This window comes from Lissotriton vulgaris, chromosome 8, assembly GCF_964263255.1.
Source record: "Lissotriton vulgaris chromosome 8, aLisVul1.2, whole genome shotgun sequence".
In the NCBI taxonomy this organism is placed as follows: domain Eukaryota; kingdom Metazoa; phylum Chordata; class Amphibia; order Caudata; family Salamandridae; genus Lissotriton; species Lissotriton vulgaris.
Genome location: NC_141696.1, coordinates 1359583513 through 1359600474, shown reverse-complemented (window position 1 = coordinate 1359600474; position 16962 = coordinate 1359583513). Strand labels below are relative to the sequence as shown.

At 44.9% G+C, this 16962-nt stretch overlaps 1 protein-coding gene across 1 annotated transcript in view; it reads left to right on the top strand.

The window, feature by feature from the left end:
• Positions 1–16962, top strand: part of CEP295 (centrosomal protein 295) — a 582564-nt gene that overhangs the window by 296904 nt on the left and 268698 nt on the right. The window contains exon 26 of the mRNA XM_086935313.1: positions 6961–7118. Coding sequence (XP_086791439.1) covers positions 6961–7118 — 158 coding nt within the window. The remainder of the gene's footprint in view (positions 1–6960; positions 7119–16962) is intronic.

Genomic DNA, 16962 nt, shown 5'->3' with positions numbered 1-16962 from the left:
GTACTCCTCTTTTGTTCTTCCACAGATTCAGGTATGTTCTGAGGAGCTGGGGGTGAGGTGCCACTTTTGTACAGTTTACTAACCAATAAAAAGGGTGGATCCTGGACACTCCTGACCAATGAGCTAAATGTTCCCAAGGGCAAAAATTCTGACCTTTCGAAGCATATTGTGTTTGATTTAAAGCGAACTATTCCGGAGCGCACCATTCTTGGGGGAAAATTAAGATGACATCACCTTGCAGCCCCAGAGGAGGCTAATATCCCCCAGCCCGGGATTTGGCTATGGAAACGAGCATTACCTTCCTTCTGGACCACACTAAACTTGCTCTGGTACTAGCTGTCCCAGCTCCTGCGCTGAAGCCAGAATGGCTACATTGCGCACTGGGATCCTATTTGCCCTCTTCCCCCAGGTCTTACGTTACACTTTACTATGAATGTAAAGGCTTCACCCCGATCTCTTTCACGTTAATGAAGTTCCTGAACCCTCCCCAATGCCCTTCCTGAGTGAGGCTGACTACATACCTCCCTCCCCGGTCTTGCTGCCAAAAAAACATTATTTCTGCTATTTGAACAGCTCTCACTTGTCAGCAGGGGTAAATGTACTACCAGTGGGAAGTTGTAGGAAGGCTACTGCTAATTAGCATACTGGAGGTTCAGACAGGAAAAGTATAACTGTCTAAACGTCACTTTTGCTGTATTGGATCTTTAATAAATATTAATACCAGTGGTTATAACTGGACGTTGTAGCTTATCCTAAACCACAGAAACAGCTACAATACTTTACAGTGAATAGTAAGAACATGCCAACCTTAAATTCTTACATGTTTCACTTATAGATGCTAGGCACCCCCTACTATGTAGTCTGCAAAGCCTACAGATGGGTGACTTAATATTTAAAATTAGGGTTCCCTCCTGCCAAACTGGGTTGTTTTGATAGGCCACATAAGTAGGCCTGAAGCCATGTTTTCCATTTAAGCCTAGTGGAAACGCTGCAGTCCACAGGTGTCTTTTTACAGTCCATGTTATTGTTCTATTTTCCTCCACCAGATACCATGACCTTGCTGGTAAAGTTACATATGCGATTTGGTGATTAACCAATGTCATCATTAGGTCTAGGTTCTAGACGGCACGCATGCGCTGCCTCGAACCGAGACATGCCGTATTTACATTGTAGGTTTCTTCCAGTTTATAGGTTTGCCATTGGCTGGCACCATCGTGCTTCCCATTTGTCAAGGGCATGAATACGTTATGCCTCTTCCATTGTTTAGCACTCCCGAGAGCATTCGCAAACCACGCTAAACATATGCAGCATTCATTTTATTACATTGTTGCTGGACTACTTTTTAATTTCTTAACAAGCGCTTTTCACAAACGCACCTGTTTTTTCTATCTTGAACCATTTCCTGCTCTTCTGCCCCGTAACTTGGTCAACCCCAGCACACGGCTTAGTTTCTTTAACCACTTCTCTAAAGCGCTGTTTTTACTTTTACCTTGCACCGTGACTAAATTTTAATTTCTTTACGCTTGTAAAGAAATGAAAAAGTAGTTGCGTGTAAGTATTTGTATTGTATTGTTATTTATATAGCGCGATTGCTGCCCAATGGGCGTCCAAGCGCTAGAGCATGAAGACAGAACTGGGAGTGGCGAAAAGGATTAGGATTCAGTGGACCTGGCAAACAGATAAGTTTTCAATTGTTTGCGGAAAGAGAGTAGGTTTGAATTGGTCCGGAGTTGTAAGGGGAGTGAGTTCCACATCTTGGCGGTGTTTACGGAGAACAACCTTCCTCCGGTCCTGGCTCTCCTTACTCTGGGTACCACGGTCAGAAAAGCCTCTGCAGATCGAAGGTTTCTCTTTGAGTGGTATCGAGTGACTAGTTTGTCAATGATAACTGGGCCTGACTTCCAAAAGGCCCGGTGGGCAATACATAATGCCTTGAATGCCACTCTCTGTCTCACTGGGAGCCAGTGTAAGCTGATCAATGCGGGTTTGGCTGACTGGGTCCGTGGAATCTGTAGCAGGGTGCGGGCTGCACAGTTCTGCACCACCTGTAGCTTTCGCAGGGTCATCTCAGGGGCACCAACATACAGGGCGTTGTTCGAATCCAGCCGAGACTGAATCAGGCCCTGTACTGCCACTTGTTTCGCTTCCATTGGTAGGAGGGGAAGAACTTTCCTTAGAGTTCTAAGTAGGCCAAAACATGTGGCCGATAGTTTGGTGGCCTGAGTGGAGAAGGAGAGATTTTTATCAAGCCGTACTCCCAGGCTTTTTACGCTATCCTTGGGAGTGGGAGGGGTACCTAGGCACGAAGGCCAGAAGGAGGTGAGAGACACTGGTGATACTGAGCCCAGGAGCATGAGCTCAGTTTTGTCTCCGTTAAGTTTTAAGGTAGAGCATGTCATCCACTCCTTGACATCCTCCAGGCATTTCATCAGGCCTTCTGAAGTATGTCTGGTACCTTCTTGGGCCAGTGAAACCACTAGCTGGGTATCGTCAGCATACGATAAAATTTTTATACCGTATGGTTCGACGATCCCAGCCAGTGGCTTCATATGCACGTTAAACAACGCAGGGCTCAATGAGGAGCCCTGCGGTACCCCGCAATTCAGGGATTTTCTGGCTGATACTGTATCCCCGTCAAAGATCTGGAAAGATCTGTTGTTCAGGAATGAGTCAAACCACCTTAGAGCATCGCCTATGGCACCGATGTTGCAAAGACGGTTCAGCAAGGTGGCATAGCTGACCGTGTCAAAGGCCGCACTTAGATCAAGGAGGATCACTGCCACTGATCCTCCCTGATCTAATATCTTTCGTGACTCTTGGGTGATTGCAAGCAGGGCAGTTTCGGTGCCGTGCTTGGGCCTGAATCCTGTCTGGGTAGGGTCCAGAAGCAAGTTGCTCTCTAGGAATTGTACTAGCTGGGTATTTATGTACTTCTCCAGAACCTTACTTGCCCAGGGAAGTAGTGAAATTGGGCGGTAGCTGGAGTGATCTTGTGGGTTGAGTGTGGGTTTTTTTTAACAGTGCCCGAACCATAGCTCTCTTCCAACCAGTACTACTGTACAGGAGGAGATGGAAGAGTTAAGTAGGTCCAGCACCACGGGGAGGGTGGCTTGGCTTGCCTGGAGCAGTATCTCTGGAGGGGCAGGGTCAAGGGGGGAACCGGATTTAACTTGACGTGCCAGTTGGTGAAGGGTGTCCATATCTAATGGGGGGAAGCATTCCAAAATTGGCTGGTCTGGGAGGGGGGGGGGTGCTCGGCAGGGTGTGATTGAGTGCACCTGAATTATTGGCTGCTGTCGGAAAGGAGGAGTATATCTGAGTGACTTTATTATGGAAAAAGTCTGCTAGTTCATTACATTGTTCTAGCGTTTTTGTAAGGGGGGGGCGGTGTTCACTTTGATACATTTTTTTACTAGGTGGAAAATTTCCTTAGGTTTTGAGCTTGCTGCCATAATTCTGTCTGGGCCGCCCTAACCCCATTTCTATAGGCCTTGATTGCTTCTTTATATTGGGATTTTTTTTCAGGGAGAGAATCAAGTCGCCAAGCTCTCTCTTTTTTCCTGCAGAGGCGTTTTTGGTCTCTCAAGGTGTCTGAAAACCAGGGTGCGGATTTATGCAGCCTCTTAGGTATAGAATTCCGTAGAGGGAGGATAGTGTCCAATGATTCCCTGATCCAGCCCTCATAATTTTTGTTTGCTTGGTTGGGGTCTGTGCAGGGTGGTGGGCGAGAGCGTTCTAGACTGGTCATCCACGACTCTATAGGAAGTTTTTCCCAGTTACGCTTGGTAACAGGTTGGGGGGTAGGTAAGGGGGACTTGCCGGTGAGCCAGGTAAGAGGGACCAAAAAGTGGTCCGACCAGGGAAGACAGATGGGTTGCCCCACCGTTAACTCAGTACAGTTGCTAAATATCGGGTCAAGGAGGTTACCCTTTTCGTGGGTAGGAGCTGTGACCAGCTGGATCAACTGTAGGGCTGCAAGGTCGTCTATTAGTTCCCTGGCAATAAGATCTATGGGGGAATTAAAATGAAAATTAAGATCTCCTAGGACCGTGTAGTTGGCAGAAGTTAAAATTCGGTTAGCTATGATATCTGGGAGAGATCTGTGAAACAGCTTAGCTGGTTCTGGGGGGGCGATATATCAGGGTGCCAGAGAAGGAGCTGTTCGCCGTGAAGTCTATGCTAAATGCTAGACTCTCGCACTCGGGGATAGCTTCAATAGTGGTGCGGCAGCAGTACTTGTCTTTTAGGATGATGGCCAGGCCTCCACCTCTCCCCTTAGTCCGGTCTAGTCTATGTATTTGAAACCCGGGGGGTAGGGCTAAGACTATGTCTGGCTCTGAATGAGACGTGAGCCAAGTCTCCGTTAGGAAGATGGCATCTGGGTTGTACTCCTCTAATAATAAAGCGATTTGAGTGCTGTGCCGTGGTAGAGATCGACAATTTAACGCATACATATGATATTCCTGCGTCGTGGCTGGCGACACAGTAGTGTCAAAAGGGTGTTTACAGGCGGGGCAGCGAGTTGGGAGTTCAGCTGGGAGGAAGGAATGTAGGCATTGTGAGGCCGAAGTCTTCCTTATATACTGGATAGTCGCTGAGCTGTATGTCCTAGCCTGGGAGATGTGGGGAGCAGGGGTTGTGGCCCCTGGTCCCGTCTGGTCGCGGACGGGCGCAGACGGGCTTGCCTTTGGCGCGCCTTCGGCGCACCGCCGGCGCGCCCGCTGGTCCCGTCCGCTGCGCCTCCGGAAACAGCACATTCTTAAATATCAATGGGAGGGGGCGTGGCCTGTTTTGGTGGGCGGAGCCCGGGAGGTCACGGCGGTTGTCCTGCAGCCCGCTTCAGCGCCTGACTCGGCTGCGCGGCGAGGCAATCACCAAGGTGAGCAAATATTGAAAGTTTTAAAAACACATGAAATAGCACAAGTTACAATTTTAAAAAGAAGTTTTTGTGAAGATTCCTAGCTCTCGGCTTTTCGCCTCAAGAGCTCTGTCCTATGCAGCGCTGGTCAACAAAGCGCGCCTAGATATAGAAGGGGGGCGTGGCCTGTTTCGGTGGGCGGAGCCCGGGAGGTCACGGCGGTTGTCCTGCAGCCCGCTTCAGCGCCTGACTCGGCTGCGCGGCGAGGCAATCACCAAGGTGAGCAAATAGTGAAAGTTTTAAAAACACATGAAATAGCACAAGTTACAATTTTAAAAAGAAGTTTTTGTGAAGATTCCTAGCTCTCGGCTTTTCGCCTCAAGAGCTCTGTCCTATGCTGTCCTATGCTGTCCTATAAGTAAAGACAGTAGCATTTTAGAGAAGCGGCAAAAGAAACGAAGCCACGTACTGGTGCTGAGCAAGTCCGGGGGCAAGCAAGCTTCTATTTTTTTTATTAAGCAAGAGCATTCTCGCACTGTATGTAACCGCGTTTGGAACCAGCTCTGCATTCTAAAAATAGCTACTTGTTTTATTTCTATTTTTTGGTTGGTAATGCGGTTTATGGGCATCTAAAAGGTAGCGTGTGTTTTCCTTTTAATTGATTTTTTAAAATTGAAAACATTGCATATGAAGACCTATTGTTAAAACAACGTGTTTGCCTATGTACACCACACCTGCAAATCACAAATATTGAGCAGAACAAAAAGACACACTGCCTTTCACATGCCCATAATGGACATTAACTCTATGTGCATATCGCTTGTTTATTTCCTCAGTGGTGCAATTTGTGCAAAAGAATTCTCTTTGCAACATTCAATCATATTGTTCAACATCCCTACATTGCATCTGCCTGCTATCTCCTTTCAGTTTGCTCAAAGGCACCACCTAAAGAAATAAAAAAAATATTCAAAACTTTAATCAAGTTTAAGTACACTGTATTATAAACTACTGTAGCAATTTAGCAAATTCAAGAGATATGCTGCCTTTTAATTTTCATAAAACGTGTGCAAATAGAAAAGTAGGGTCTATTGCTATTATTTGCTAAGCCGCTACAGTTATGTCATTCGACATTGTGTTTATGGCATATTACAAAGGATGTGTGTATTTAGTCTTTTTTTTACATATTCATGGGTGCATTGATGCCAAGTAAAAGACTGTGTCTTTTTTCCAGATGCTTTAAGGCAATCTACTTTAGGGACATCTAAGAGGCCTTTTCTTTCTAATGTATAAATCTTTCGAAAAAACGAGCCTCGGCAAAGCCAATAGGTTTCGGCAATCTGGGGGCTATAGGCAATGGCAATGGTAATGCATTTGTGTACATTAATAAATGCATTTACATTGCGAACACCTTTAGTTCTTGGATTGCCGAGACCTATTGGCTTTGCCAATGCTTGTTTTTATAATGTTTTAGGGGTCAGAACACCAACACTGGGAAATGAATAGCAGTGGCCAAGTGTGCAGAGTTAATAAAAAAAAATTTTTTAAACGCAGCGCAAATCAGCAAAAAATAAGGGTAACCACACAAAGTCGGTTTTCGAACACCAGTGGATAAAGATTTTTTGTGTGTGTATAAGTGTTGCTTCTGGAACTCAGAACAAGCACAGCTCGAACTCCAATAAAACATGTGGTGTCTATCAACAATGATCTTTCCTCCCCTTTTCATCACAAAGCAGCCATCCCAAAATTCACCAATTTGCATCTTATAAGAGCAGTTTTGCCACACCTAGTACAATTAGCAAAACATAATAAATCATTCATTAGGCGGTCAATCACTGTTTTAATCAGAACTGTGACCTTTTGTCCCCATAATCGCTGGTGAGAGGTTCGCAATTTCTGGTAAAAGGCTAATATATTTTAATGTTGTTTTTTCCTGCGGAGATCTAGCTAAAATGTAAACCCCAGTATCCATAATTACAGGTAAATAATGTGCTCTTCTGTTCAAAGTATAGCCATAGAAGCTGTGGGTATTGATATTGCTCATTACTGCACATTAGAATACTTATTAAAAAAAATACTTAATTATGTTTCGACTTCTATTTTAGCTCCTGTTATTGACCTTAACTTATCTCATCCAAGCAATGAGAGCTCAAATCTTCAGTCTTTCCATTTTCTGGAAGCTAAGTATGACTACGATTCCTCCAGTTTGTCTATTCAGCAGTCTGAAAGAACCCCACATTTTGATGAACTCCAAGTTAGCAAGGTATACTAAATGTTACATTATTTCTTTATTAATTCAAACTTTCTCATAATTCATGACCTGTAATTTCTTTTTGCGGGGTGGGTTAGGAGGACCCCAGAACAGATCTAACTGTATAGATTAAGCTCAGTAAACATCAAGATTTGACTGCTTTGTGGTAGCCATCTCACTTATAACTTGAAGATTAATGATGATAGTTTGAAATTTCTTTTCTAATTGTAGGCATTTATTACAAAATGTTAAGAATCTACTGCAGTTGTAACTAGTGGAGCATTTGTTCAAGTTATGCACTTGTAGGGCAGACAAAAAATCATCTACTCTTCCTTTTAAATGCAGTCTTACCTTTGCTGGAAAACATTATAGAGTATTTTAGCATGCCTAAAGAGGAACATAAATACTTTCTCAGTGTGTTTTATTGTATAGAGGCTGCTGTAGGCTTAAGACTGATTCTAAAACTCTGAGTAGACAACACATTTGTAAAAACAAAATAGATTCTCAATGATGTTGTGTATCAATCCAGATATCTCATTAGGCTTTGTCTGGATTCCTTGTGTGGTATGGGCGGAAAACTGAATCAAGTAGAACGATGATGAACGGTCTTGCTTTTCACAGAGTTCTCCCTAGACAGCAACTCATGGTTCTGTGTAGCAATAACAAACACTGCTTCCCAATAACTATAAATACTCTGACGTTCAGAGTCTGCATAGCTGGTATTATGTTAGCATAGATCACCTTGGGTCTGAGCTCCGATTTCAATGCAGAACCTTCAGCCCTATTAGAAAAGTCCTTAAATCTGCAGAGATTGCAAGAGTTCCATAATTGTATCACTTCTGACCTCGTGCACAGGTACATCATGTCAATTTTCTGTTACAGAAAAAAACACTCTGTAGAAGTACAAAATACAGGGAAAATAAAAAATTATGTTAAATATCAAAGATGATGCCAGATGACTTGTTTGTAGGACACGTTCGCATATGGCCTTTGCGCATGCTGTAGTAGTTCAACATATCAATGTATCCACAGTATGCCAACAAATGATCCTGCTCTTTCACAGAAATGGTTCTTCAACTTAGCAGTAGGATTCCTGGCTTTCCGACTTCAGGATCTCCCTTACTGTGTGTAGTCTGCTTTCAACATCTTTTACAATTGTATGTCCCTTGAAGCAGCCCATATCTGATCAGAGGGAGTTCAGGATTCTTAGATGGCTGTGTAGATCATCATGAATTTCCGGAAAAGCTGGAATTCTACATGTAGTGCAAATTAAATCCCCTGCCTTCCAAATGAAGCATATTACATGAAAGCCCTTTCAGACCTTCTCTAAACACAAAAAGCAGTCTTTTATCTAGCTAGGAATTCCTTACTGAATACAGAGATGAAAAATAAGTAAATCATTTTAACATTTTATGATTTTACATATGAATATATTTTCATCTTGTCGCAGATAAATTTACCTCATAACAAGCAACACTCACACGTTTCTTTGTCATATTTATTAATCAAACATAAGCATCATTCAGAAGCCAGTTCAAACCCTTCTTGCTTCCATATCAGAGATTCTGATAGTTATAATCAGTTGCTAAACAAGTGGACGTGATTACTTGATCAGGAAGTGGTAGCATATGAATGTGAAATGTTGTTGGTTGGATCTGGAGCATTCATGTTTGTATCACACGCCACGCCTACGTTTTGAGACATGCAACTTCTCAGAAAAAGAATCTTGGAAGGGAAATGAAGCCCTTGCTATACAATATGAAGTCTGTTACATTGTCAAAGATCATTTGTGCTTGGAGTGTATATCAACATTTTAAAGCTGGTATGCATGAACCCTTTTCTGGATTCACATGCTGTGCATTATTCCGCCATCTAGTGGTTGGATCCTTTCTGTGTTTTGCTCGCTGTCGACCACCATTTGTGCCAGGTATGTCCCCTAAGTGACGTCAGACGGTATCCTTGAGGTCAACGCGCGTGGTAGCCATCTTTAGATTCTTTTTTCCGCCGTTGGGTCTGGAAGCTCCGAAGACATTTTCAAATTTTCCCCAAAAACTTCAAACAAGCATTTCCAATGCAATAAGTCTCGCATTAAGAAAGTTTGAGCAATTGGTATTGTAAATTACAATTTTTTAATTTGTTTTGTTTTTGAAAATAGCGAAATTAATAGCTTTGTCCTTTACAATGCCAATAGTTATAACTTTCGCAAGTGTGACACCTATAGCATTTGTAATGCAATATGCGTTGTATTTACGTGACTATTTATATTACAAATAACAATAGCTTTTAATTTTTTGTCAATAATTAATACTTAAATAAAAGTTATTGTAATTTATAATGGCAATAGCTTAAAGTTTTGTAAATAACTTTTGTGAAGATTATTTCTGATGGATACATCTGCCAGTGGATTCCTCACCTTGTGAATATCCCCTTGCGTCAGCAACATTCGGAAATTCTTTTTGTAGCATTGCGCCGACGTGGGCGACGTCACAGAGGCACGACAACGCGCGCGACTCCGCTGACGTCACTAACTACATAATGGGCCCACGTCGGCGTAATGACGTCAGTTCCCTTTTTTCCGCGTCGTCGACGCTAACGGTTTCTTGGGATCCTCTGTAGCTGTTGGTAACTTTGTCACTGTTTGTTTCATTTCGGTGCCCTTTTGCTTCTTTGTGTCGAGATGTCCACGAAGAAGACTGGATTCAAGCCCTGCGGAGAGTGCGGCAAGACCATCTCTATTACGGATCTGCACGAGTGCTGCGTTTGGTGCTTGAGTTCGGACCATGACATCGAGGATTGTTCATCCTATAAGAAAATTAATCCTAAGGCTCTCCGTGAGAGGGAGGCGAAACTCCTTGTTGCAAAGTTGAAGAGCAAAAAGGACAAGAAGAGGTCGAGGTCACGGACTCGTCGTTCGTGGTCGAGGTCTCGCTCGAAGTCACACTCGAGGTCGTCTTCGGTGCATGCTTCGAAGTCATCGAGGAAGAAGCACAAGAAGAGATCTCATGAGTCTCATCACTCTGAGAAGGACTCGAGCTTGAGTCCCAAGTCGCAGGTGAAGTTGCTTCGCAAGGATGTGGAGGCTCCGACTCCGTAGGTTCAAGTCTCCGATGGCGAGGCTTTGCCTGTGAATTCGCCTGTTCATTCTCCGGAGCTGATGTCGAATCCTTCTCCGGCTCCGACTCATTCTTCTGACCAGGAGGGTGAGGGAGATGAAGAAGATGGAGGAGAAGAGGAGGCTCTGTTGCCTGCGGGTTCGTCGACCCCGGTGCGTCAGCCTGAGGTGGAGATTGAAGTCGAGAAGACTCCGCTCCCTTGAGAGCAGCCTGTGGGCTCATATCCAGCTTTTCCTGCTCCAGGTCAGGACCCTACTCAGTTCCTGAATGCCAAGTATGGAGTATATTCAAGAGCTATGTACCCCTCTGGTGCACCGCTTGGTCCCACGGGTCCATTAGCATACAATCTGGGTATCCCCCAGACTTACGCTCCTGTGCCTTTTATGCCATTTATGCCGGCTCCGACGCCGCATTGGCTTTTCTCGGTGCAGCCGAAGCCTTCGACGCCAAGACCACCGACACCCTCGACGCCGTTGCCGAACCCGATCCGGCCTCGTGCTCAGCAGTCTGGTTCTACGGCTTCGGGTTAGACGCCTGCTCCGGCTCTGACGGAATCGATTGCAGATCCGTCGACTTCATTTATGACGGAGAGGTCAAGGCTTGAGGCGCAGAGACTTCTGGAAGAGCAGAGGTACCGTGAAGCAGAAATGGAAGAGGGTGAGCTGCAGGATTTAGAAGATCTTTTCAATGATCTGAGAGAGGCTAGTGGTCTTGAACTGTCTCCTGATAGGGATTTGGCCTCTGTTTCTGACGCCCCTTCTAAGGATGTGACACCTTATCACGTGGTTATAGGGAAGGCTGCAGACTTGTTGAATTTAACTCTTCCAACTGCAGAGTATAAAGCTAATATACTGACTGAAGTCCTTCATTCGCCTACCTCTGTGGTCGAGCCTCTGCTCCCTTTCAATGATGCTTTGGCGGAGCCTATATTTGAGGTTTGGAAAAGACCGCTTACAGCACCTGCTGTTTCAAGGGCGGTTGCAAGAAGGTACAGGGTGGCGCCTGGTGACCCAGACTTTTTATTCACACACCCCTTGTCGGAGAGCTTGGTTGCGCAGGCGGCCTACTTGAAACAATCTGCAGGCGCTTTTCCACAGGTACCTGGGGATAAGGATTCAAAGAAACAGGACCAGGCTGCTAAAAAAGTATTTTCCTCGGCAAGCATGGCCTCAAATCGACTAATGCAACTTGTCTTATGGGACGTTATATACATGCGTTGATGAATACAGTCAAACAGCTTGTTCCAAAGCTTCCTGAGGGGGAAAGTAAGGATTTTCAAGAAGTTATTGTTGGCACTCAGGCTGCCGCTAGACAGGTCATTCAGAGTGGTCTGGACACTGCTGACTTGGTGGCCAGAGTAATGGGTTCTTCCGTGGCCACAAGAAGAGCTGCGTGGCTTAAATCCTCTGAATTGTCTGCAGATGTCCAAGCAGCCTTGATGGATTTGCCCTTTGATGGGTCAGGATTGTTTGGAAAGAAAGCTGATGCTGCTTTAGAAAGGTTCAAGGACAGCAGAGCGACAGCGAGATCTTTGGGCCTGCAGTCCAGAGGTACTGCTGTGAAGAGGTTCAGAGGTTTTGTCAGGTCTTCCTTTCGGACCTACAGGCAACCACCACAACAGCAGCAGCAGCAGCAGCAGAGTACGCTGTATAAGTCGTACAGAGGCAGGCAAAGAGCTCGTCCTAGAGGTCGTCAAGCCTCCTCCTCTACCTCTTCCCACCCCCCTGCCACCACAGCAAAGCAGCTCTAGATCCGCCATTCCGGATCATGTGGGCCCAGTGGGGGGCGGGCTTACCAATTTTCTACGAGATTAGGAATTGATTACATCGCATCTTTGGGTTCTCAATCTTGTGGAGAATGGGTATGCTCTTCCCTTTTGGGAATTTCCCCCCAATTACCCTCCTTGCCAAGGTTTTTGTGCGGAGGTCCACCTACTGCTCTTGGAGGAAGAAGTCCTGGCTCTGTTCAGAAAGGGTGCGATAGAGGTGTTCCAGAGCAGGAGAGGGGTCAGGGGTACTACTCCCGGTATTTCCTGATCCCCAAGAAGGATGGTAGACTTCGACTAATCCTGGATCTCAGGATCTTGAACCTTTACCTGAAGCAGGAGAAGTTCAAGATGCTCACCCTTGCGCAGGTTCTTCAAGCGCTGCTGGAAGAAGACTGGATGGTGTTGATCGACTTGCAGGATGCGTATTTCCACATCCCCATTCTGAAGTCGCACAGAAAGTATCAACGTTTTATGGTGGGGTCGCATCACTACCAGTTTGCGGTCCTTCCGTTTGGTCTTACTACTGCGCCTCGAGTCTTCACCAAGGTGATGGCAGTGGTGGCTGCACATCTCAGAAGGTCAGGGGTTCCGGTATTCCCTTATCTGGACGATTGGCTGATCAAAGCGGAATCTCCAGAGAAAGTGCTCCATCATCTGCAAGTCACAACTCAGTTGTTGTACAGGTTGGGTTTTTCAATAAATGTACCCAAATCTCACCTGGTGCCCTCCCAGCGCAACCTGTTCATAGGTGCAATATTGGATACTACTGTATGTCGGGCATTCCCTCCACCTCAAAGGATTCCTTTATTTCACAATGGAGCGGTCGTTCCAGTCCTGAAGGTCCTTCGTCTGCTCGGTCTGATGGCTTCATGCATTCTGTTGGTCAACCATGCACGCTGGCATATGAGGGCACTCCAGTGGTGCCTCCGCAGGCAGTGGTATCAACACAACAGAGATCTCAGGGAGTCTGTCAGGATCTCCAGAGAAACTGCAGCAGATCTATCTTGGTGGAGTGTGGAGGGCAATCTGTCTCAAGGAATGCCTTTTCAACTTCCCCCAGCGGTGGCCACAGTGATAACGGATGCGTCCACTCTAGGGTGGGGTGCTCCTCTGGAGGATCTGGAGATCAAGGGTCTTTGGTCTCCAGAGGAAAGGTTGCTTCACATCAACCTTCTGGAATTGCTGGCGCTCAAGGCCTTTCTCCCTTCCCTTCGCGGGCGGTCCGTTCAGGTCCTGACGGACAACACCACCGCGATGTGGTATGTGAACAAGCAAGGAGGAGTAGGGTCGCAGTGTCTCTGCAGAGAGGCTCTGCGTCTCTGGTCCTGGGTTCAGGATCAACAGATTTGTCTGATGGCAAATCATCTGGCCGGAGTTCTGAACGTGCGTGCGTGCAGACAGTCTGTCGGCAGTTCTCAGCCGACCACGAGTGGAGGCTTCATCCAGAGGTAGTTCGTCACATCTTTCGGACATGGGGGACTCCTCAGGTGGACCTGTTCGCCACTCGAGAGAATGCTCACTGCCCGTTGTTCTGCAGCCTCCAGTTTCCGATGCAGGGAGGCTTGGGGGAAGCGTTTCAGTTGAGTTGGGACTCGCAACTCCTTTACGCTTTTCCTCCCATACCCTTGATTCCTCGGGTTCTGAGAAAGATTCACCAAGACAGGGCCCAAGTTATATTGGTCGCCCCGGATTGGCCAAGAAGGGTGTGGTACACAGATCTTCTCCACCTCTCCTCATGCCCGCCGCTCCGTCTCCCTTTCAGGGCAGATCTCTCTCAGATGGAGGGGCAGGTTCTACACCCCCACCTCCAGACCTTACACCTTCATGCCTGGAGATTGAACGGGGCAACCTGAATTCCTTTTCTCTCCCACATGATGTGGTGGATGTCATTCTGTCGGCCAGGCGTGACTCCACTAAGTCAATCTATTCTTACAGATGGTCTAAATTTGTGACTTGGTGTGAGGAGAAGTCCATTGACCCTTTGAGGGCTTGTTTGTCAGATATACTCCTATTTGCGCTTTCTTTAGCGCAGCAGGGTTTTGCTGTGGCTACAGTGAAAGGTTATCTTTCGGCTTTGTCTGCATTTCTCTGCCTGCCAGATCAGCCGTCCTCTTTTAAATCTCCTATTGTTTTAAGATTTCTGAAGGGCCTTACAAATAAATTTCCTCCTACTCCTTTTATTGTGCCTTAATGGTATTTGAATCTGGTGCTTAATTTTCTAATGGGTTCCCTTTCGAACCTCTACATAATTGTCCCTTTAGGTTGTTGTCTTTTAAGACGGTTTTCTTAGTTGCAATTATCTCGGCAAGGAGGGTAAGTGAGCTTCAAGCTCTTAGTTCGAAGCCCCCATTCTTGACCATTCATGCTGAACGAATGGTTCTTAGGACCAGGGCTGCTTTTCTGCCGAAGGTGGTAACCCCCTTCCATCTACAACAGTCTATTACCCTTCCTACCTTCTATCCTCCCCCTCACCCTTCCAAGGAGGAGGAGCGGCTGCACCGTCTTGATAGGACTAAGGACTATCGAATTTGATGACCAGCTGTTTGTTGGATTTGCTGGTTGCAGAAAAGGAAGCACAAGCACACACTTTCGAGATGGATAATTCTGTGCATCAAGATCTGCTACGCCCTGGCTGGTAAGGAATCTCCAGAGGGTATTAGAGTCCACTCTACCAGGGCAAAGTCTTAAACTTCTGCTTTGTCTAGGGGTGTACCCGTTGAGGACATTTGAAAAGCGGCAACTTGGGCCTCACTCCCCACTTTCGCGAAGCATTACTGCTTGGATACCGAAGTGAGGAGGGGAGGCCACTTTGCGCGTTCTGTCCTCCAGGATTTTCTGGTATAGGAGAGTGGACACCCTCCTCCGGGAGTGGGAACTGCTGTGGGACTCTATTCACAAGGTGAGGAATCCACTGGCAGATGTATCTATCAGAAGAACAAGTTACTTACCTTCTGTAACGTTTTTTCTGGTGGATACAGTATCTGCCTGTGGATTCCTCACTGACCCACCCGCCTCCCCGTTGTCCACTCTTCTATACCGGAGTAACTGTGTTGTTGATATGTTTCATTATTGTTGAAGGATAAGTTTTATTTCTATTGCTTTTCTGCTTGGTTTCACACTATGTGTGTTATCTTGTCATTTCTTGTACTATGTATACTGTGTACATATCTACTGATGTTGGTCCGTCCGTGTGCCTCGAAGGCACAGAAAAAAGGGCGGAACTGACGTCATCACGCCGGCGTGTGCCTATTATGGAGTCGGTGACGTCAGCGGAGTCGCGCACGATGTCATGCCTCTGTGACGTCGCCCACGTCGGCGCGAAGCTACAAAAATAATTTCCGAATGTTGCTGACGCAAGGGGATATTCACAAGGTGAGAAATCCACAGGCAGATACTGTATCCACCAGAAAAAGCGTTACCGAAGGTAAGTAACTTGTTCGTTCAGTGTATTTTATTGTGACGATAATCCAGGAACAGAAGTGAAATATTAACGTCTTTTTGTTACATTTGTAATAAAGCTTGAAATATTGAGAGAACATATTTGAACCAGGTGTTGTTGAATGGTTGCACAGATTGATGATGTGGTGGCGCTGAGTGATGTTGTGATGGCGAACGAGTGATGCTGTTGCGTTCAGTGATGCTGTGGTAGCGCATAGTGATGTTGTGGTGGCCCTGAGTGATGCTGTGGTGGTGCGGAGTGATGCTGTATGCTATGTTTTGTTTTGCTATCCTATGTTTTATTTTGTTATGCTATGCTGTTTTGCTATCCTATGCTTTGATTTGTTATGCTATGCTGTGTTTTGTTATGCTGTGTTTTGTTATGCTGTATTTTGTTATGCTATGTTTTGCTATGCTATGTTTTGCTATGCTATGTTTTGCTATGCTATGTTTTGCTATGCTATGCTTTGCTATGCTATGCTTTGCTATGCTATGCTTTGTTTTGCTATGCTTTGTTGGGTTTTGTTAAGCTATGCAATGCTGTTTTGTTATGCTATGTGTTGTTGTTTTGTTATGCTATGTTTTGTTATGTTCTGCTGTTTTGTTTTGCTATCCTATGCTTTGTTTTGTTATGCTATGCTATGTTTAGTTTTGCTATCCTATGCTTTGTTATGCTATGTTTTGTTGTGTTTTGCTATGCTATGCTTTGTTATGCTATGTTTTGTTGTTTTATTATGCTACGCTTAGTTTTGCTATGCAATGTTTTGTCATGCTATGCTTTGTTATGCTATGCTATATATTATGTAATCCTGTATGTTATGTTTTGTTATGCTGTTTTGTTATGCTATCCTAGGTTGTGTTTTGTTATGCTATGCTTTCTTGCGCTATGTTTTGTTATGCTATGCTTTGTGTTATGTTATGCTAGGTTTTGTTCTGCTATGTGTTGTGTTTTGTTATGCTATGTTTTGTTTTGCTATGCTATGTTTAGCTTTGCTATCCTATGCTTTGTTTTGTTATGCTATGTTTTGTTGTGTTTTGTTATGCGATGCTATGTTTTGTTGTGTTTTATTATGCTAGCTTTGTTTTGCTATGCTATGTTTTGTTATGCTAAGTTTTGTTATGCTAAGTTTTGTTATGCTAAGTTTTGTTATGCTAAGTTTTGTTATGCTATGCTTTGTTATGCTATGCTTTGTTATGCTATGCTTTGTTATGCTATGCTTTGTTATGCTATGCTTTGTTATGCTATGCTTTGTTATGCTATGCTTTGTTATGCTATGCTTTGTTATGCTATGCTTTGTTATGCTATGCTTTGTTTTGTTAAGCTCTGTTTTGTTATGCTAAGCTTTGTTTTGTTATGCTATGCTATGTTTTGCTATGCTATGTTGTGTTTTGCTATGCTTTGCAATGCTATGTTTTGTTATGTATGCAATGTTTTGTTGTGTTTCGCTATGTTTTGCTATGTTTTGTTATGCTATGTTTTGTTATGCTATGCTTTGTTTTATGTTATGCTATGTTTTGTTATGTTATGCAACGTTTT